The sequence below is a fragment of the Chiroxiphia lanceolata genome, chromosome 6 (assembly GCF_009829145.1).
Source record: "Chiroxiphia lanceolata isolate bChiLan1 chromosome 6, bChiLan1.pri, whole genome shotgun sequence".
Taxonomy (NCBI): domain Eukaryota; kingdom Metazoa; phylum Chordata; class Aves; order Passeriformes; family Pipridae; genus Chiroxiphia; species Chiroxiphia lanceolata.
In genome coordinates this window covers 63,285,654-63,306,330 of record NC_045642.1, presented here as the reverse complement: position 1 = coordinate 63,306,330, position 20,677 = coordinate 63,285,654, and the positions used below count along the sequence as shown (strand labels likewise).

The 20,677-nt window shown below is 51.9% G+C and overlaps 2 protein-coding genes across 3 annotated transcripts in view; one reads left to right on the top strand and one right to left on the bottom strand.

The window, feature by feature from the left end:
• The window catches only part of ATL1 (atlastin GTPase 1), a 29,768-nt gene extending 9,176 nt beyond the window's left edge, over nt 1–20,592 (top strand). The window contains exons 2-14 of one of the 2 annotated variants that reach the window (XM_032692073.1): nt 2,555–2,802; nt 3,715–3,849; nt 4,651–4,755; nt 5,106–5,156; nt 6,733–6,789; nt 9,774–9,866; nt 10,936–11,074; nt 12,355–12,482; nt 13,075–13,131; nt 13,840–13,911; nt 15,206–15,637; nt 17,190–17,204; nt 19,825–20,592. In XM_032692073.1, coding sequence (XP_032547964.1) covers nt 2,555–2,802; nt 3,715–3,849; nt 4,651–4,755; nt 5,106–5,156; nt 6,733–6,789; nt 9,774–9,866; nt 10,936–11,074; nt 12,355–12,482; nt 13,075–13,131; nt 13,840–13,911; nt 15,206–15,637; nt 17,190–17,204; nt 19,825–19,932 — 1,640 coding nt within the window. In that variant the 3' untranslated portion in view covers nt 19,933–20,592. The remainder of the gene's footprint in view (nt 1–2,554; nt 2,803–3,714; nt 3,850–4,650; nt 4,756–5,105; nt 5,157–6,732; nt 6,790–9,773; nt 9,867–10,935; nt 11,075–12,354; nt 12,483–13,074; nt 13,132–13,839; nt 13,912–15,205; nt 15,638–17,189; nt 17,205–19,824) is intronic. The other variant, XM_032692074.1, reaches the window with a different exon arrangement.
• The window catches only part of LOC116788859 (maestro heat-like repeat-containing protein family member 6), a 946,858-nt gene that overhangs the window by 225,047 nt on the left and 701,134 nt on the right, over nt 1–20,677 (bottom strand). The gene's annotated exons all lie outside the window — the stretch shown is intronic.

The following is a 20,677-nucleotide window of genomic DNA, read 5'->3' as shown; positions in this document are numbered from 1 at the left end:
GGCACCACGTGCTTAGAAAATATGTGAAACATTTTTAGGGTGTAACTTCCTCCTGCCTGTCTTGCTCCTTTTTAAAAAAATGCTACTTTTCTTTCACCTTTAAGAGTTTTAAATCATGGAATCATGGAATAACAGAATGGTTTGGGTTGAAAGGGACATAAGCTAATCCAGTTCCACTCCCTGCCATGGACAGGGACACCTTCCACTAGCCCAGGTTGCTCCAAGCCCCGTCCAACCTGGCCTTGGACACTTCCAAGGATCCAGGGGCAGCCACAGCTTCTCTGGGCAACCTGTTCCAGGGCCTCCCCACCCTCCCAGCCAGGAATTCCTTCCCAATATCCCATCTAACCCTGCCCTCTGTCAGTGGGAAGACATTCCCTGTGTCCTGTCCCTCCATCCCTTGTCCCCAGTCCCTCTCCAGCTCTCTTGGAGCCCCTTTAGGCACTGGAAGGGGCTCTCAGGTCTTCCTGGAGCCTTCCCTTCTCCAGGTGAACACCCCCAGCTCTCCCAGCCTGTCTCCAGAGCCAGGGAAATTGGATTCCAGCCAAAATGCTGGTCCCACTTGCCCTCTGTCTGTGTGCCTGGAAGTGGGATTTGTCTGGTCCAGGAAGGTGGCACAGCTGTGTTACCCTGATGCTTTACTTAGAGTCAGGAATATTTCAGTTTAATTCGATTTACAGATTTTTTCCTGCCTCTGCCATGAGTCACATCCTATCCAAGGATCTCTCCACTGTCCTTTTAGTGCAGCTGTACAAAGAAAATAAAAACTGGACTTGGTTAGCTGAGCAGGGCATTGGGAAACACCACAGGAGAGATGTTTCCTATCCTTTATATCCCTTTTTTAGTGTGGCAGTGCTTAAGCAGAGCCCAAAAGCTTGTGGCCCCTTGGCACCTGGCCATACTTACCTGTTGGGAATGCCTGGATGCTGGAAAGGGTGTTTGGTGTGTGCCTGCTCTCAGAGACCTTCATTTTCAAGTCATTTGGTGACGTGTGCCTGAATCCTGAATCCATGGATTTGAAATGGGAAGGTTTTTGGTTTTTTCCTGGAGGCCCCTGAACAGTGACACAGGGCAGGGCCTGATGTTTGGAGGGATTTTAGTGCTGCAGTCTGGTGGAGAATCCTGCTTTTCAGAGCGTTTGGGACTTTTGTTTGGCTAAAAAACCTCCGAGCATCGGGAAGAAAAGATCTTTGTCTTTAAACTGTGAGCAAAGAAAGCTCGTAGTATATGTCCAAGAGCCACCAGAAATCCCCTGGCAACCAGGCTTAATGATCCCAACACTTCCTTGAGGGATCTCAGGAAATCAGAACCCCCTACAAAAGAGCTGCTGTTATTTAAAATATGAAGTTTGTGCCGGAGGCTTCTTTACAGAGAGGCCGGGAATGGGCAAAATCCTGTTCCTCTTGGAATTTATAACTTCATGGGCACACACAGCCCCTGTGCTTTGAAATGGCTGAAAACTGGGTCCCCGAGGTCAGGGGCTGAAACAGAGGCTGAGGGGGTTTAGCTTGAGGCAAAACTTTGGAAAGTTACAGCCTGAGCCAGCGAAGCGGGAAGTTTTTGTCGGAATGTGGGGAAACTTTCCATCACACGCTCCTTTCCCTGCTGGCAAGGAGGTCTCACGTGGCGGGAGGTGAGCTGACTGGCATGATTAATCACCTTCAGCACCTCTTTCCTGGGCTGGAAAGTTTGGAGAGAGAAGGAAAGGAAAATTACTGGAGCTGGCCTGCTCCTTGCAAACCCCAGGGCTGAAGTGTCCAGGGATGACAGGTCCTAAAATGCATCCAGTTCCTGTGAGATCCTCCTCTAAGGCTGGATAATCCCTGCACAGCCTGGGCAGCAGCTCCACTGGGAACTGTGCCATTTCCAAGTGGGAAAGCAAGCAGTGCCTGTGCTTTGTGCGTGGTTCCCGCTTGGGAGTGGAGAAGTGGCTTTTATCGGGATGGGTTTGTGTGTTCCTGGCCTGATTCCTGCTGGGAGTGTCCCTGGGGATGCTGCTGATGGCAGGAACAGTGGATTGCACTTGGAGCATCAGTGCAGGCTGCACGTGGAGCAGGGACAGCAGTGGCACAGGATGCCTAAAGGCTGCATCCTTGGATGGAGATGGGAGGTCCTTGGAAACCTCAGCTGGAATGCTGCATCCATTTTTGAGTCAGCCTTCGGGAAGGGGCTGGTGGGGAGTGTCCAGAGGAGAGCAGATCCCTAGATAACATGAAAGAAGGATGACTGGGAGGCTTGGACTTCTTTTTTCCAGCAGAGGAAAAGCTGAGGGAGGTGTTGTGACAGTCCCTGTGGGTATGCCGGGAATTGTTGCAGTAACGGGTGTGTTTTGTCATGGGAGATTCCAGCAGGGAGCTCTCTGCCTGCAGGGACCCCGTGGCAAGGAGTCTCCATGGGGATGTCTGAGACCAGGTTCAGCAGCCATCTGCTCCAGATGATGCCATTTTGGGATGGCTGTTTGGGCTCTCTGGCCTCTCACCCTGCCCAGCCCTGCCGTGGGCGACTCTGCAGGAGTTGGAGGAACCAACAGCTCTTTTTTCCCCTGTGTCCACAGGTAGTTTTGCAGACAAGACCTACGAGTGGAGCTCTGAGGAGGAGGAATCTGTGAGGAAGGCAGGACCAGTGCAGGTCCTCATTGTCAAGGATGACCACTCCTTTGAGCTGGATGAGGCCGCCCTGAACCGCATCCTGCTCTCCGAGGCTGTCAGGGACAAAGAGGTCGTGGCCGTGTCCGTCGCCGGAGCCTTCAGGAAAGGAAAATCATTCCTGATGGACTTCATGCTGCGGTACATGTACAACAAGGTGAGGCTGCAGCTCAGGGGGCTCTTCCCAGGCTTCTGGTGCTGCTGCTCGTTGCTCCCATGTGGTGCCCAGGGAAGAGCTGGACAGGGGTTGGTGCTCTGGGAATGCTCAAAGCCTCTCATTAGTGTGGGCTCCACAGAATAAAACAGAGCAGATCCTTCCACGGCCCTGTGCACCCGTGGGTCTCTCGTGGAATCTTCACTTTGGAACAGGGATGTTCACATCTGCTGCCCTGAATCATGGAATCTTCAAGTTTGGAAAAGCTCCCTAAGATGACTGAGTCCACCCCTTCCCCCAGCACTGCCAAGGCCACCACTAAGTCATGTCCCCAAGTGCCACATCCATACAGCTTTTGAACACTTCCAGGAATGCTGACTCCACCACTGTGCAGGACAATCTGGTCCAATGCCTGATCACCCTTTCCATGAAGAAATTTTCCCTAATATCCATTGTAAACCTCCCCTTGCACAATTTGAGGATGTTTCCTCTCCTTCTGCCCCTTGCTCCTTGGGAGCAGAGCCTGACCAACCCCCCTGGCTCCCCCCTCCTGTCAGAAGGTCCCTCCTGAGCCTCCTTTTCTCCAGGCTGAGCCCCCCCAGCTCCCTCAGCTGCTCCTGCTGCTCCAGACCCTTCCCCAGCTCTGTTCCCTTCCCTGGACACGCTCCAGCCTTCCAGTGTTTTTCTTGTCACGAGACACCCAAAACTGATCCCAGGATTCAAGGTCAGGCCTCACCAGTGAAAGGAAGGAGAAACCTCCCTTATAGGATTTTTAACCTCCTAATCTTTTTCAGAAGGAAATCTCTCCAATAGGGACTCTCCCCTCCAGCACCGGGACAGAAGCAGCACGGGGGAAAAGGGTGAAACCAAAGTGAGATGAGAACTCACAGCAGCTTCTTCTGCTCCTCCCTGCAGGATGCTGTGGACTGGGTTGGAGATTACAACGAGCCCCTGACTGGTTTCTCCTGGAGAGGAGGATCTGAGCGGGAGACCACTGGCATTCAGATATGGAGCGAGGTTTTCCTGGTGGACAAGCCCGACGGGACAAAGGTGTGTTGCCTCTTGTTGGTGGCCAGCTCATTTTTCTCTTCCAGCTTTTAAGACTCTTCAGCCTTCTCTTAGGTGGCTGTGAAAGTTGAGAGAAGGTTTTTCAATGCCTTATCCCTAATTTAGCATGGATGGGTTTAATGCAGTGAGGTGATATGACGTCCCAGTGTCCCTGATATGCTCTCCAGGTGTCCCTCTAAGTCTGTGCATCCCAGAGTTTTTATCTGTGCTATTCCCATACATCTTGGATCTGAGGCCCTTGCAAATTACTCCCCTTTCCTGGAGCAGCAGCTGTAAAATGGAGTTTCTCCGTTCAGGGTGGTCAAATACAATGCAAAATGGGATTTTGGAGGCATCCTGCAAATTCAACTTGCAGGAATATTTTGTATTTGTCTACTCTTTAATGCAGAGCCCGACACCAAGGCGACACTGAGTCATTCAGGGTGTGATTTCTAGTGCTGACTGAAGGTGTTCTGGGTTAAGGAGGTGCAATAAGTGCTTGGTTTCTATGACACAAAGCTGATGCAGACTCAGGAAGAGACTCCTCTGCACTGACAGCAAGTGTTTGAGGAGCAAATTTGCATTAATTTCAGTGCCTGCTGGAGTCATCCTGCTGTCAGGAATGGCTGGAGCTGCTCTTTCCCCTTGTCCTCCACCAGCACTAACTCTGAGACAGAAGCAGTGAGATTCCCAGCAAAATAATGAAGCTGGCATTCCCCCTCCCACCCCTTTGGCACGTGAGGGTGGATTTCCTTGGATGCAGATGCCAAGGGGGTGCTGACGTGGATCTTTGTGCCCCATCAGGTCGCGGTGCTGCTGATGGACACGCAGGGGACCTTTGACAGCCAGTCCACCCTGAGGGACTCAGCCACTGTGTTTGCCCTCAGCACAATGATCAGCTCCATCCAGGTAAGGAACCTCTGGGCTGGGGGGGCTCACTCCCCAGGAACCACAGAGCCTGGCAGGGCTTCCCTTCCTGCCATCCCGGTGGGTGGGATGGAAGCTGTGTCTCGGGACAGAGCTCAGCACATCCTAAAAATGGAGCAGCAGGAGGATTATTTAGTTCTGAGAGGCTTCCAGGCTGGAGCATGACAGCCCATGGCGCTCCCAGGGCCTGTCTTGTACCACAACAGTCCCCACCTGGGACCTTGCCTGTGTCCCCATGGTGGTGTTGGGGGCTTTCACCACATCAAACGTGTGTTAGCCTGAAGGACAGACCATTCTGAGTGATCCGAAGTCTGTTTTTTATTTAAATGCAGGTTTATAACTTGTCCCAGAATGTGCAGGAGGATGATCTGCAGCACTTGCAGGTAAGAGAAGAGAAGCTTCAGAGTGACCTAATTGTGGCCTTGCAGGACCTGAAGGAAGCTGCAAGAAAGATGGAGAGAGACAATTTACAAGGGCCTGGGGTGACAGGAAAAGAGGGAATGGCTTCAACCTGACAGAGGGCAAGATTAGATTAGATATTGGGAAGGAATTCCTGGCTGTGGGGGTGGTGAGGCCCTGGCACAGGCTGCCCAGAGAAGCTGTGGCTGCCCCTGGATCCCTGGAATCCAGGAATCCCCTTCCAGGCCAGGTTGGACAGGGCTTGGAGCAACCTGGGATAGTGGGAGGTGCCCCTGGCCATAGCAGGGTTTTGGAAACAGATGATCTTTTAAGTTTCCTTCCAATCCAAATCATTCTGGGATTCTATTCCATGACTGTAAATTAAAAGCCTGAATGTTGCCATCTGGTACTGGCTCAGTACAGGTGACCCCCCTAAGGGCAATTCCAGCCCTGGCTGTTGGAGAAAAGCAGCTAATGGGATTTTTGTGGCACAGGTGTCCTGCCCATTTCCTGGAATTACCTCCTGCTTTCTCTTCTGTTCAGGTGATTGATTAATTGATTGATTGATTGGGTGGTTAGGTAGGTTTTTTCAGGAGCTTAAGGAAAAGGAAACAAAAGCAAAAGTCCATCTGAAAAAAATCATCATTTGAAGACTTCTGAATTATTTCAGTCTGTAAATATTATTAACAATAACACCTTTTTAACACTGAATTTATCCAGTGCAACTCTGATCTTCCAGTTTGGATTTTAAGCCATTATTGTTCAACAAGTTGACCCACTTTTAGGCACCTGTGAAATACATTACTGTACCTTCAGTTTGAAATTAGAGTCCAGAAAGACTGGAGAGTCTTTAAATCTTGCTTGTAGGCTGATTTTAGAGTCTTTGCACAGCGGGAAAGTACTTATTCCTGAATTCATTTCCGCTCGTTCCTGGAGTGTTTAGAGGGAGCAGGGCTCCAGCAGTTCCCTTGGAGCACATGAAGTTTCTGGTTGGTATGAAAGCAGCAGCAAGCAGCTGATTTGAGCCATTTTGCACAGATTTGGCAGCCAAACCCTCCAGGCTGAGACCTTTCACGTGAGGGCTCAGGGCGGTGATTGTCCGTAATGGCCCCGGCTGCCTCTGGGATGGGGACGGGAAGCCCAGAGCCAGTTTGTGTTCCAGCTCTGCACATGGAGCTGTTAGTCCTGGATCATAAATGTCCCTTACTCCTTCACAGAATCATAAAATTCCCTGAGCTGGAAGGGATCACAAGGATCATCGAGTCCACCTCCTGGCCCAGGACACCCCAACAATCCCCCCCTGTCCCTTGAGAGCGTTGTCCAAACCCTCCTGCAGCTCTGGCAGCCTTGGGGCCGTGCCCACTGCCCTGGGGAGCCTGGGCAGTGCCCAACCACCCTCTGGGGGAAGAACCTTTCCCTGAGATCCACCCTAACCCTCTCCTGGCACAGCTCCAGCTGCTCCCTCAGATCCTGTCCCTGCTCACACAGAGCAGAGCTCGGTGCTGTTCCCGTGTATCCCACAGCCCAGCTGACTGTCCTGTTCTTTCCTTCTCCTTCCAGCTTTTCACCGAGTATGGCCGGCTGGCCATGGAGGAGACATTCCAGAAGCCTTTCCAGGTGAGTCCCGGCCAGCTCTCTTGTCCCTGAGCCCGTTGGCTTCACCACGAGGTGTCACTGCAGGATGGGAGGAGATGGGATTGCCCTGGGATGGGCTCAGCTGCTCCAAGGAAAGGCTTTGTGCTTCCCTGCCCCCAGAGAGGGTTCCAAATACTTCCAACATCCCTCCTTCTTTCCTCCCTGAACCTTTGCCTTCCCAAGAGCTCTGCCCTGTCCTGCCAGGCTTGGAGAGCAGTTGGTTTTGCTGCAAGTTTGTCACACTCTGTACTTGGAGACTCTGCCCAGTTTTTGCCAGGGAATCCCTGCTCCTGGCAAAATGAAAGGATGAGGATTAGCAGAGCTGTGGGAAGGCTCAGTTTAAGTGGGGTTTTAGCTTCAAATAAGGGACATCTGTTCACCCTGCTGCTTCCCAACCTGTGAAAAGCTGCTGTTCAAAAAAGGAGAGCTTTGGGCATCCACAGTAGGTGAGAGGGTAGTTGGATGGGGGTTTGTGAACTTCCCAAAGTGGAAAATAGCAGAGAACAAAACATGCTGCAAAAATTCAGAGTGATTGGGAATGGGTTACAGCTATTTTACATTTGCTTTTCAACATAAAAAGAGAATTGTTGTCCTGGAAGGACTGAGGGTTTTATAGGCTGTCTGTGGTCAGGAAGTGGAGGTGAAATCAAAAGGTTAAAAAATATGACAAATGGACAAAATTGAGATCTTGGGTGAATTTTAAGGGTCTGTTGGATGCTGGCATGGGCAGATGACTGATAAGGGATGTGAAAACTACTAGTAAAAATACAGGACTTGTAGTAGCAAGAGCTTGAAGAAAGTTGTAACATGGTAGAGCAGAAAGCCAGACGTTAAATAAATATCCCTGCTCCTTATTTTAAAACTGTGGGGATAATGCAGCCAAATATTCCAGTGAAAGTGAGATACTTCCTACTCCATCAGTAAAAAGGAGGCTGTAAGGGGAAACTTAAATATGCTTAAATCATTAGGGCTGGATAATAGGCTCTGATTTTACCAAAGACTTTAATTGCTGTCAAGTCACACAGTTGGTGGATGGTGAGTCTTGTCAAACAATCCCATTATCAATTTTTAAAAGGCACGAGCTTGGTTGATAAAGGTAACTCTCACCATGTTATATCTCCTTCTCTAAGCCTTATCTCCCCAAGATGCTGATTAAAAGCAAATGAAGTCAGCATTGTCTGGTTTAGTCCATTGTTAATGGATTAAAAACTCATTAAGTGATAGATGCCAGAGTGTGCTGAACTAATTTTAATAGGGAATGATCATCCTTCAGAAGTGTTTCCTCAGGGTCCCCCCAGGCTCTCTCTGGTTCAGTGTCATCTTCAGTAATGATCTGGGGGGAAATATCAAGCAACTGCTTGTGGATGTGACAAAATCTGGTGGAAGGACTGATGGTGATGTGGCCCAGGTGAGCTCCGGAGATCTCCTGCCCACATCCCAGTGTGTGGACAGGATGGAAACAAAACATGTTTTTAAAGACAGATGAGTTTTTTTGATTAGGAAGCAGGAAAAACGAGGGTGGTGAGGCCCTGACACAGGTTGCCCAGAGAAGCTGTGGCTGCCCCATCTCTGGAAGTGTCCAAGGCCAGGCTGGAGCATCCTGGGCTAGTGGAAGGTGTCCCTGCCCATGGCAGGCGGTGGGACTGGATGAACTTTTAGGTCCCTTCCCACCCAAACCACTCTGTTGTTCCATGGTTCTCCAAGCATGACAGTAAAAAAACTGCAGTTTCACTGATCCTGCTGGAAGGGGAGTGAGACTTGGCAGTGGAAAATCAACATTTTCCTTCAGCTCCCTCCTCTCCACGGTGTGTCCTCGCACCGAGGAGCCCTCACCAGACACCAGCCCTGACTGTGGTGCCTTCACAAAGGGGTGCCTGTCGCTCTGCTTGGCAAACACAGCCCATCTGGAACAACTTTACTTGAGGGAAAAAAAATAATAATTCCCAATTCAAGGCGTGCACAATGTGTTTGTGGAAAAGTCCTAAACATGGACACATCTCTTAAGCATCTCATGGGCTTCAAAAGAACAGCATGTCCCCAACCAGCTCACTGGGTGCAGTGGTTAGAAAAGGCCAACTCACTGTTCTTTCCTTTTTTTTTTTTTTTATTTTAACCTTTTCTGATGTTTTATGGAAGAGAAATAAAGAGCAGAAATATTTCCCCTCCCTCCACTGGATTTTTGTTCTAAACACAGACGAATTTTAGTGAAATTCCAATGAAATGGATTCCACTTGCTGACCTGCTTATTCGTGTGCATGAGAGGAGCCCTGGCAGCCCTGCCAGACCCTCCTGGACTTCCCCCTCCAAACCCTTTATTTCTTGCATGGGATGTTGTTCCCTTCCACACACGAGGCACTGGAGACCTGATTTCTTCTGAAAATATTTCATTTAAAGATTCAAAGTTGACCCTTCTGGTATTTATTTATTTCTTGCCCAGGAACTTTGAATGCCTCAATAAAGATTACAAAAGCCAGTGATTTCTTATTCACCCTCGTTCCTCTGCATCTGCTTCTCATTAAAAGTCTGTCTGGAAGGCTGCCCAGTGAAAAAGGCTGAAAAAAAAAAATGGGCCTGTAAAATTCCCATAGGATGGAACTAAATGTGGCTGGAATTAGGGAGCTCGCTGCCTTTTGTCCTGGTTACCAACAATCTCTTCCCCTGTTGTGCAGCTGAAATGATTGATGATGTTCTCCCTGCCAGGGAGTCAAACTGGTGCAGCAATTTGGGGTGTGCTGCCCCCCTTTTCTTGTCTGCACGGTCTCAGTGCCATGATGGGGTGGCAGGAAAGGCAGGAGATGCTGCTGGAGCTGGGAAAAGACTCAGGGCAAGGTTTCGTTGTGGCATAAAATGGGCGTGAAGGTGCTGGTGGGGTTCAGCCACCGCTGTGGACTCCAAGCAGCAGCTCACTGTGACTTGGTGGGTGCTGTATAACACTGACCCCACTGTTCTCTGGCTCTGTTTTCCAGTCCCTTATATTCCTGGTTCGTGACTGGAGCTTCCCATATGAATTTTCCTATGGATCTGATGGTGGTGCAAGATTTTTGGAGAAGCGGCTGAAGGTACGTTCTGTCTGCTCTGGGTTCCAGGCCAGGTTGGATGGGGCTTGGAGCAACCTGGGCTAGTGGAAGGTGTCCCTGCCCATGGCAGGGGATTGGAACTAAATGGTCTTTAAGATCCCTTCTAACCCAAAGCATTCCACGAATCTGGAATCTGCCATCACTGGGTGTCAGGAGTGAACTGCAGTGCTGGTTACGGTCACGTGCAGCCAGTGCCTTAAAAATCACAGGAGAGGCATTTTGGGAGGATGAATTTCCTTGCCATGTTCCTTCTGCCCAAGCCTAGCTCCCTGGAACTCTCTTTCTGGGAGAGGCAATGGATTCCCAAGAGACCAGGACTGATGTTTTAGTAATAGGTAGTTTTACACTAAAAATGATGGGCAAGGGCTCCAGTGGGATTAATCGGCAATTGCATGGGTGATCTGGGAGTGGAGAGACCTAATTAAAGGCAAGACAAGAAAGGCCCTGGTGGGAAATCCCAAATGTTTTTGTATTCCAGTCATACACAGACATGCACATTTTCTAAAGGATAATAACATGCCCCAGGCTGTGTGGTCAGAGATACACCAGTTCCTTGGTCTCTGGAGGAGCCTTGTCTTTGTCCTTGTGCAGTAAATCCCTAAGGCATGTACTTCTGTGTTGCTTTTTCCTGCTCTAAGCAGCCACAGTGTGGAGTATCCCATGCTCCTGCCAGCACTGCTGGCCCAGCATTATCCCAGTATTCCTATCAGAAGGAAAATCCCTCTCCCCAAGCTGGGGGAAGCGAAGGGGCAGCACCGAACTCTTTGTGGTGACCAAGGGCCTGAGGGAACAGCTGGAGCTGTGCCAGGGGAGGGTCAGGTTGGACCTCAGGAATAGGTTCTTCCCCCAGAGGGTGGTTGGGCCCTGGAACAGCCTCCCCAGGGAAAGGGTGATGACTTCAAACCTGCCAGAGCTCAAGGAATGCTTGGACAACGCTCTCAGGGACAGGGTGGGATTGTTGGGGTGTCTGGGCAGGGCCAGGACTTGGACTGCCTGATCCTTGTGTGTCCCTTCCAACTCAGGATATTCTGTGATTTATTCTCTCTTGCAGGTGTCGGGAAATCAGCACGAGGAGCTGCAGAACGTCAGGAAGCACATCCATTCCTGCTTCACCAAAATCTCCTGCTTCCTCTTACCTCACCCGGGCCTCAAAGTCGCCACCAACCCGAATTTCGATGGGAAACTGAAAGGTACGAAGGCAAAGCTCTGCTTTTTAGGCTGATGCAGCTTAGATGCTCTATCAGAGTGTCCTGCTTATTCCTGAAACCTCTATAAGTATTTTCCATGAAAAAACTTCTGGGAGAGGAGTTTGATCCTCCTCCCAGTTATGTACACACACCCATCTGCTTCTTCCCAGTCCAGCCAGGCAGACATGGGAGGCAGAAAGGTGTGGGAGGCTGAAAAGATCTGAGTGCTGCTGGCAATACCCACTGTAAGGACACTGACAGGCAAACTGGGAAGGGCAGGGATGAGACTGGAAGTTTGTGGATGTGGTGTTAAGCCTGCAGTTAATTCCTGTGCCTCACCAGGCTCAGAGTGATGCAGCCTGGTGCTCGTGGAGGGTGGAAGGCCGGTTCCACGAGACCTTGAAAAGCTTTCCAGGGAATATTTAATCCTCCTGACTTATCTGATCAGTGGTTTCCCTCCAGGGCACACTTAGTTCAACAGGTTAAAAAAAAGAAGGAAGGAAAAAAGAGCCTTGGTGAGAATTCTCCACCCCGAAAGGAGCCACGTGCTGTGGGTATTTTTAGGTATTTTGTTGTGAGCTGCTCACCAGCGTGGCTGGTTCCAGGCTGCTGCAATCTCAGCAATAAAGTGGCCCATTAGCCACTCCAAATAAATCAGCAGACAGCTGCAGATGATAGTTCTTCCCTGCTTTTGTCTGGCTAGTGCTCAGACTTGTTCTCCTGGCAAACTCCATGCTGAGCAGTGGGAGGGACAAGTGAGGCAGCAGGAGGGAGATGTGCTGCTGGAAACAGAGCTGATCTCTGTAGTTCCCCTTTAATTTCAGGTGCTGAGTAGGATTAACAAGTGGTTTGTGCAGACAGGGGTTGTCAGCAGCTTCTTGACACAGTTTTCTTGTCCCCTCAGAGCTGTGCTCAGCTTTTTGTGCTCCGGTGGAGGGAATGTGGGAGATCTTCCCTGCTCTCCTTATCTTCCAAATGTCTGGCTGTTGCACTGTTTTTTCTGTCTTCAGTCCCATATAGTTTAATTTAAATGGCAGCACCAGCAATCCCACCAGTGCCTGAGAACTTTTTCCAAATGCTCCTCGAGCTCTGTCAGGCTTGGGGATGTAACCATTCCCTGGGGAGCTGTTCTGGTGCCCAACCACCCTCAGGGGGAAGAACCTTCTAGTGGAAGGTGTCCCTGCCCATGGCAGGGGATTGGAATGAGATTGTCTTTAAGGCCTCTTCCAACCCAAACCATTCTGTGATTCTCTGATGCCATTTTTGGGGTTTTTTTTTTCCAGAAATAGACGATGAGTTCATCAAGAACTTGAAGATTTTGATTCCTTGGCTGCTTAGTCCCGAGAGCCTGGATGTTAAGGAGATCAATGGAAACCATATCACCTGTCGAGGCCTTGTGGAGTATTTTAAGGTATTGGCCTATTAAGAGAACATGGGTTTATTCACCTGTAGCCTTTTGCTCTAATTAAAGGGGAAAACAGGAGCAGGCAGGGCTGCCCTGATAGTCCTGACTCACTGCAGCAGAGGGCAAACACCTCATGGACCTGTATCTGACCTCACAGTGAGCCCAAAAACTGGGAGGAGCTGTTTTCCTCCCCTGGAGAATCGAGGACTAGAGGGGGTGAGCTGAAGGCTGTATTCCCGTTGCCTTTGGAAAGAGCTTATTTTTGTTGTCATGACTACTGGGACATTTCCATGGGAAACATTGGTGAGTAATTCTCACCACCTGCTCTCCAGGGCTACCTGCCTCTGGCTCCTTCTCCCTCAGGGAAGGACAGAGGTAGGTGCAAATCCAGTGGGAGGGTGACTGGAGCCTGGAGTGACTGACCCAGGCCACACTGGGTCAACCTCGAGCCACGTTACGTCGCATTTTCCAACCAAAGCCACCTCGTGCCAGTAACATCCTCCTCCTTTAGATCCTGTCAGAGCTGTGTCTGGAGCTGGGTGGGGGTGGTTGGTGTTGCTCATGTGTGCTGCATTCCTTGTGATTTCCTGTTTTCCAGGCATACATAAAGATCTACCAAGGGGAAGAGTTGCCACACCCCAAGTCGATGCTGCAGGTACGTGAGTGGGAGCTGGTGGGAGTCCATGCACTGGAATTGCCATTAATTCCCAGAGTTGTCCAGCTAGTGCAGCACATTGGGTCTTCTGTGATTTCATTCCAAAAGCCTTAATGTAACAACCCGAGGAGCAGTGTTTTGGGAAGCATTTGGCAGTCACGGGGCTTGATGTGGCTTGGGAATTGCCCCTTGGATGGGCTGTGGGGAATTGCTGGCTGCACAGCTCGGCTGGAATGATCCCCCACAGATGAATAGGATCCATGGGGCCACACAGGGAGGTGACAGGGCTCTGCATGTGGGCAGTGGCTCCTGGGCTGCTGCTCCACTCCTGGAGCCAGCCAGCATTCCAGCATTCCAGAGGGTGCAGCTGTGGCTGTTTACATACAGCTGAGCCTTTTATCTCTTTCCTTGCTGTTTCCCACAGCCAAAGCCAAAGATTTCATTGCTCTGGCTTGGAGGGAGGGAATCCTCTCTTCATGCAGGCTTTTGGATGTGTAAATAGGGGATGATCTTATTTGGGATTGGTTGGAGGCTGGGAGAGCACACTTGGCTAAGCAAGGGAGCTCCTGAATTCCGGGTGTCCACACTTGTCTCCTGGCTGTGAACACATGTGGACCATAAGTATCCAGAGAGCTACTTCCTGCTGTTCCACTGCTTAATCCTGTCCTTCTGCACCTTAATTTTGTGTCCCTTTTGCCCTTCTTACAGGCCACAGCAGAAGCCAACAATTTAGCAGCAGTTGCCACTGCCAAAGACACCTACAGCAAGAAGATGGAAGAGGTGGGTGGTGTTGAGCATGTCTGTTCATGGTACTCTTGTCACTCCTGCATGGGATCCTGGAATGGTTTGGGATGGAAGGGGCCTTAAAGCTCATCTTGGTCCAACACCCCTGCCATGGGCAGGGACACCTCCCACTAGCCCAGGTTGCTTCAAACCACTTCCAGCCTGGCCTGGGATACACTCCCAGGGATGGGGCAGCCACAGCTTCTCTGGGCAACCTGTGCCAGGGCCTCCCCACCCTCATAGGGAAGAATTTTTTCCCAATATCCCATCTAACCCTGCCCTCTGGCAGTGGGAAGCCATTCCTGGTTGTCCTGTCCCTCCGTCCCTTGTCCCAAGTCCCTCTCCAGCTCTCCTGGAGCCCCTTTAGGCACTGGAAGGGGCTCTCAGGTCTCCCTGGAGCCTTCTCTTCTCCAGGTGAACAGCCCCAACTCTACCCTCGTGGGGAAACCTCCCTGCTTGGTTTCCTGGCAGAAAATGTCCTTCATGGATTTGTCCAGGTGTCAAGGTTTCAAGGAGGGTCTGTACTATATTCCTGGTGGAAAAAGGCTCTTTCTCCCAGGCTGGAGGAGAGCAAAGCCTGATATCATGGCAGGACAGGGGAGGGTGAGTGACACATGGTCACTGCTTCATCCCATGGCAGCTCTCTGCAGACCACGTGGCCTCTGCTGAGCTTCCATTCTCTTCCCAGCGTTCCCCAAAAATGTGATGGATTGGGGTGGTCACCTGTGCCATGGCTGGTGCTAATTAGGGGATAAAGTCATTATAAACTTTTCCCCAGTGCCCTGCTCTGTCAGCCCAACCCTCAGCTCTGGTGGGGGGCTGGGTGTGATGTTTTAAGGTGGAGCTCAGACCCCAGGCTGTCTCCAGCCACTTCCAGGCCCCCACTCTGTTCATCCACAGTATCCCAGGATTATATCACAGAACACTGGAAATCGCTGCCAGTTGGCAGGAAAAAAATATGGAGCTGCATGGCCAAACTGCACCTTAAAACTAGTATATCCATACTCTGATGCAGAAGGAAAATGCTTCCAAATAGGGTTTTCCATCTCTAGAAAATGCTGGGATTCAGGGTCAGTGTCGGGAAGCTACGAGGGAATTGAGCAGGGAGCTGTGGGGTGGGGCAGGGCAGCAGCCGTCTGTTTAACCGGGTGGGCAGCCCAGTCGTGGAGCAATTCCTGCAGGATCCAGTGGTCCTGTAGAGCCCCAATCCCGGCGTTTTGCACATCTGTGGGGTGCTGCCGTTCCGGGGGGTGACGTTCCAGGTGCCATCCCAGTGCCTTTCCCAACGCAGGTGTGCGGGGGGGACAAGCCCTTCCTGGCGCCCAGCGACCTGCAGAGCAAACACGCGGAGCTGCGGGAGGAGGCGGTGCGGCTGTTCCGGGGCGTGAAGAAGATGGGAGGGGAGGAGTTCAGCCGGAGGTACCTGCAGCAGCTGGAGGGGGAGATCGACGAGCTCTACATCCAGTACATCAAGCACAACGACAGCAAGAACATCTTCCACGCCGCCCGCACCCCGGCCACGCTCTTCGTCGTCATCTTCATCACCTACGTCATCGCCGGCGTCACCGGCTTCGTGGGCCTGGACATCATTGCCAGTCTGTGCAACATGATCATGGGCTTGACACTTATCACACTCTGTACCTGGGCTTATATCAGATACTCTGGGGAGTACAGAGAACTGGGAGCAGTAATAGACCAAGTGGCCGCAGCCTTGTGGGACCAGGTAGGATAAAAGAGCTTTTGGTTTAAACAGAAAAACACCCCCACTCACCCACCCTGCTGAGTTCTGGAGGGGATTTGCCTCCCCGTTGAGATGGTTTGGGATTTTAGGGTTGTTAGAGCCAGCAGACCCAGCTGCTTGTGCTGTGCCCTGTTTTAAGTTTTAACCCACTCCTTAGACCTTCCAGGTGGGGGAAGGAGGGACGGAGGAATTGCTTTCAGTGCAGTTTGTGGAGTTTGCTGCAAGGTGAGGTGTCTTAGGGATGTCCCAGCCCTGTGTTAGAGCAGGGTGAACAGCAAGGCTGGAGCTGCACCCCTGAGGAAAACAAGCTGTGTAGATCCAGGCTGGGCATGAGAAAACTCAAAGCAAGCTCTTTTGGTTTGGCTCTTTTTTTTTTCCCCTACTTGTCTTACCCGTCACCAAATGTGAGTTTGTGGAGCCTCAGACCTTGTGGGAATGGGGCAGCTCTGCCATGGATCCCACTGGGATCCTCAGAGCCGGTGTGTGTGCTTGTCCTGTGCGTGTCTATGTCAAAAAGGAAGATCCATCTCCCTCCCCTGGTTCAGGGCAGGGATTTTTGGCTCTCCTGGGTCTGCTGGAGGTCAAGGCCAGGTTTTGCCTCTGCCTATTTTGGCACCAGGCCTTGCTTTCCTGTTACAGCCCTTCCCTCTTCCCACTGCAGAGCTGGGGAAAGCCCAGGCCCTGCATGCTCCACTGACCCCCTCTGCCCATCTAGGGATGCAATCCATGTTCCCAGAGAGCTGGAAGGCTGCACTGGCCTCCTGCTCTTCCATGGCAGAGCCAGGTGGGCTCATCCCTCAGAAGCCACCAAGGGTTTGATTCCTGGCAGGAAGGGCCATTCTCCAGACCTTTACCTGCTCCTTCCCTACTTTTCATCCACCAGCAAGGTTTCCATGGAGAGTAAGCACGTTTCCCTGCTTCCCTGTGCTGCTGGAGCTGAACATGCAGCTTGGGGAGAAAAAAATGGAAGCATTTACTGATCAGTTCCTTCATTCCAGAGCTGGGTAGTGGCAGCACATCACCTGTGTCCCAGGTGGATTCATCCTGGCTTCCCTGTTGCCAGCAGCCTGAGCACCCCCAGTAACCCCCACTCCAGTGGCTCTTTGCTCAGGGACACTTCCCAGCTGCCTTTGGGATTTGCTGGAATATTCAAGCCCAGCTGCTGCCCACTTACAAAATGCCCAGCTGGGGGAAAATAAAGAGGTTAAAGTGCCTGGAGCTGCTCCATGGCTCCTGCTGGCCTCCATGGCTTTCCAACCAGAGGGAAAGTTCTCTGGAGCAGGAGCTGTGCAGGCGGGTGGTGCCGGGCTGGGCAGTGGGACTCTGCCCACCAGGAGCCACAGGGCTGCCCCAGGGGGATTCCAAGCACTCATGGCTCCATCCCATGGAAGTGGGGCTGGATACAGGAGGGATGGACAGACTGGTGAGGGGTCCTGCCTGTTTGGGATGAGCTCCATGTGCTCCCATGGACACGTGTGATACACAGAGATGTTTCTCTCTCTTTCTGTCTCCCCCTTCCCAATGCCTCTCCCAGGGAAGCACGAATGAGGTAAGTGGCTCTTTGTTCTCCGCATGTTCCCTCGGGCCAGCTGGGCCCTGGGATCCCGGGAAAAGCCTCTTGGACCCGGCTGCACGTTTGGGCTTGTGGAGGACTGGGACTGTGAGGGCTCTGGGCAGCAGCTCTGGTTGTTCCCTTTGATACCAATGACTGGGGGAAGGGTGTTGCTGTGGGAAGTGCTGGGAGCCAAGTGGGGGAGAGATGTGGGCAGGGAGTGCGATGATGTGATGGGGATTTTCATCTTCCATCAGTTCTGTTTGGGGACTTTCCAGTTGTGCTGAGAGGTCAAACCCAAACCCAGTTTGTTTTGGAGCACCAACTGTGCAGGTGCCTCTGCCCCCCTCAGGTGAGACCCCAGCTCTGGGGCACCAACAGGGATGTGGAGCTGCTGGAGCAAGTCCAGGGGAGGCTGTGGAGATGCTCCAAGGGCTGGAGCCCCTCTGCTTTGGAGACCTGGGAGAGCTGGGGGTGTTCATCTGGAGAAGAGAAGGCTCCAGGGAGACCTGAGAACCCCTTCCAGGGCCTAAAGGGGCTCCAGGAGAGCTGGAGAGGGACTGGGGACAAGGGATGGGGGGACAGGACAGAGGGAATGGCTTCCTACTGCCAGAGGGCAGGGCTAGATGGGATATTGGGAAGGAATTCCTGGCTGTGAGGGTGGGGAGGTCCTGGCCCAGGTTGTGCAGAGAAGCTGTGGCTGCCCCTGGATCCCTGGAAGTGTCCAAGGCCAGGTTGGATGGGGCTTGGAGCAACCTGGGCTAGTGGGAGGTGTCCCTGTCCATGGCAGGGGGTGGCACTGGATGGGCTTTAATGTCCCTTCCAACCCAAACCATTCTGTGATTCCATGATTTATGGACACAGCCACAGCAACCCCTCCTGGGCCAGGCTCCTTCCAGCTCCCCTTGCCCAACAGTGCAGGATCCCAATGCCCAGCTCTTTGCCAGGCCAGGGCTGAGGGCAGCTGGAACCTTGTTCAGGCAGAGCCTTGTCAGCACCTGATTAACCCAAGACAGATTTCCCACTAATCTGCATTTACTGCTCACGTACCTTAATCCAGGATTGCAGCCAAGTGGCTCCCCAGTGAGGCTGTGACAGGACAGCTCCATCTTTTGAGCTGTCACCAAAGCCTGCCAGCTCCATCTGTCAGTGCCAGCACACTTTGGAGCCACTGAGTTACATGTGGAATCCCTCAAAAAGAAAACACAGCAGTTAAAAATCAGCCCATTCCTCCTCTCCCAGCCAGGGCAGCTGTTTGGTACCTCGCTGATACCAAGCCAGCAAGAGGCAGAACAGGGGCTTTGCTGTGGATGAGCTCTTGGACAAACCCTGCCAAGCAAAAATCAGCACTGAGACACTGGTTTGGCATCAAAAAAAACCCCAAAAATAGCCCAAAATGCTGCAAGGTCACTTATGGTTTGGAGGTGAACTCCTCCACCAGTATTCTCTGTTCCCAGACAATCCCAAAACACCACTTCTGTTCCATTTTGGGATGGGTTCAGCATCACCTTGGACATCCCTGGACTTTTCTCATCCCCCACTTTTTTCCTCCTTGCTGCAGCTTCAACCTCCATCCACACCCCGAGCACATGAGCAACACCCTGTCAGTGTGAGGGTTCCTGCCTGTCAGGTGCCTCTTCCCAGCCCCTTCCAGAACTAATCTTGGCTCACCAACAGTTCCCAGCAGGAGATGGTGGGACTTGGGTTGTGTTTTTTTTAACTCCTCCAGTGACAATTTCATTTAAAATTGGAATGTCAGAGCCATGACAAGTCCTCTGCAGCCAGACCTGTGTCTTGGCATCTCCTGTGCCTTTTGTTCTGGGATAAAGGGGGATGGTTGGATGGGGAAATTATTTGCCTTTCACCAGCCCGTGGCCGCTCTGGTTCAGCACTGCAGCCACTCCTGAGCGTCCTGACCCTGGAGTCACTCCAGGCCTAGTGGAAAATGGTAAAATCAGAAGGAAAAAATTGGCAACATCAGCAGAAAAACGATCAGGACAATGACCTGTCACCCCCTGTGGCCCTGGGTGTGATGCAGTTACAGATCTGCCTGGTGGGGAAAGCAAGCGCTGAGGCTGCAGGAATTTAACTCGTAGGGAGAAACACCCCCCGGATGTCTCTTCCTCGTCGTCTGAATTATTGACTGAATGCAGCTCAGAAGGGGTGAGATGTTTTGAAAAATTGGAACTGTAGAATCACAGAATTCCTTGAGTTGGAAGGGACCCACAGGGATAACCCAGTCCCACTCCTGGCCCTGCACAGGACACCCCAACAATCCCACCCTGTCCCTGAGAGCATTGTCCAAACCCTCCTGGAGCTCTGGCAGCCCTGGGGCCGTGCCCACTGCCCTGGGGAGCCTGGGCAGTGCCAACCACCCTCTGGGGGAAGAGCCTTTCCCTGAGATCCAGCCTGACCCTGCCCTGGCACAGCTCCAGCCGTTCCCTCGAGCCCTCGCTCCGCGAGCTGTGGATCTCTGTGTGTCGGACACTTGTCACGATCACGTCGGTGCACGGAACAAACACGGGCTGTGGTGGGCCGGGACGAGCGTGGGGATGGGAACAAGGTTGGGAACAAGGTTGGGAACGGGGTTGTAAGCGAGCTGTGTGTCTCTCCCCAGGCCTTGTACAAACTGTACAGCGCGGCCGCGACCCACAGACACCTGTACCACCACGCCTTCCCCGCCCCGCGCGCCGAGCCCGACGGCCCCGACAGGAAGAAGGTGTAAATCCCAGCACGTCCCCGCCGATGCATGATGGAGGTGATGGAGGTGGTGCCGCCGTCTCCTCCTCGGATCCAAGCCCTCACCCTCGTTGTCCACCCCAGATGCCGCCGGCAGCGGGGAGCGCCGGTGCCGGGAGGTGCCGGCGCGGCGGTGTCCGTCTGTCCGTCCGTCCGGCACAGCCGCAGCCGAGCGCTTTGGGCTGTCCCAGCCGGCGACTCCCAGCTCATCTTCAAAGCCTTATTTCCCCCTTCTTAATTAGTTCCCGCCGAGGGAAACAGTCATTTACGTGATACTGCAACTAAAAGAGGCCGAAGCTTATCCAAAAGCCAATTTATTTCAGGTACTTGAACGAGTTATAACATGTAACCACTTATTTTTTTTTTTCCCCCCTTCAATTAACTAGTTAATGACATAAACATAATTAAAGGTGTGTTAACTTGCTTTATCAGGCACTGTAAGGGCACTTCTGCTGTGGAATGTTAACGATGTGTGGGGAACGGGGCCGTTTCTGTCTGTCTGCACAAAGTGTCACTTTGTAGCTGTGTTGGAGGAAGTTTCACTGTATTTCTGTACATATTTATCCATGATAGTGCATAGGACGTGTGGTACAGTTCTATTCTTTTATTGTCAGGACTATTAAAGTTTGCTTTTGGTTCCTAAGAAGTTGGTTCGACGGGGAAAAGTTATTTACTAGCAAAAAAAAAAAAGTTCTTGACCCCTCCTCCTCTGGGTTTTTTGACATTTCTGG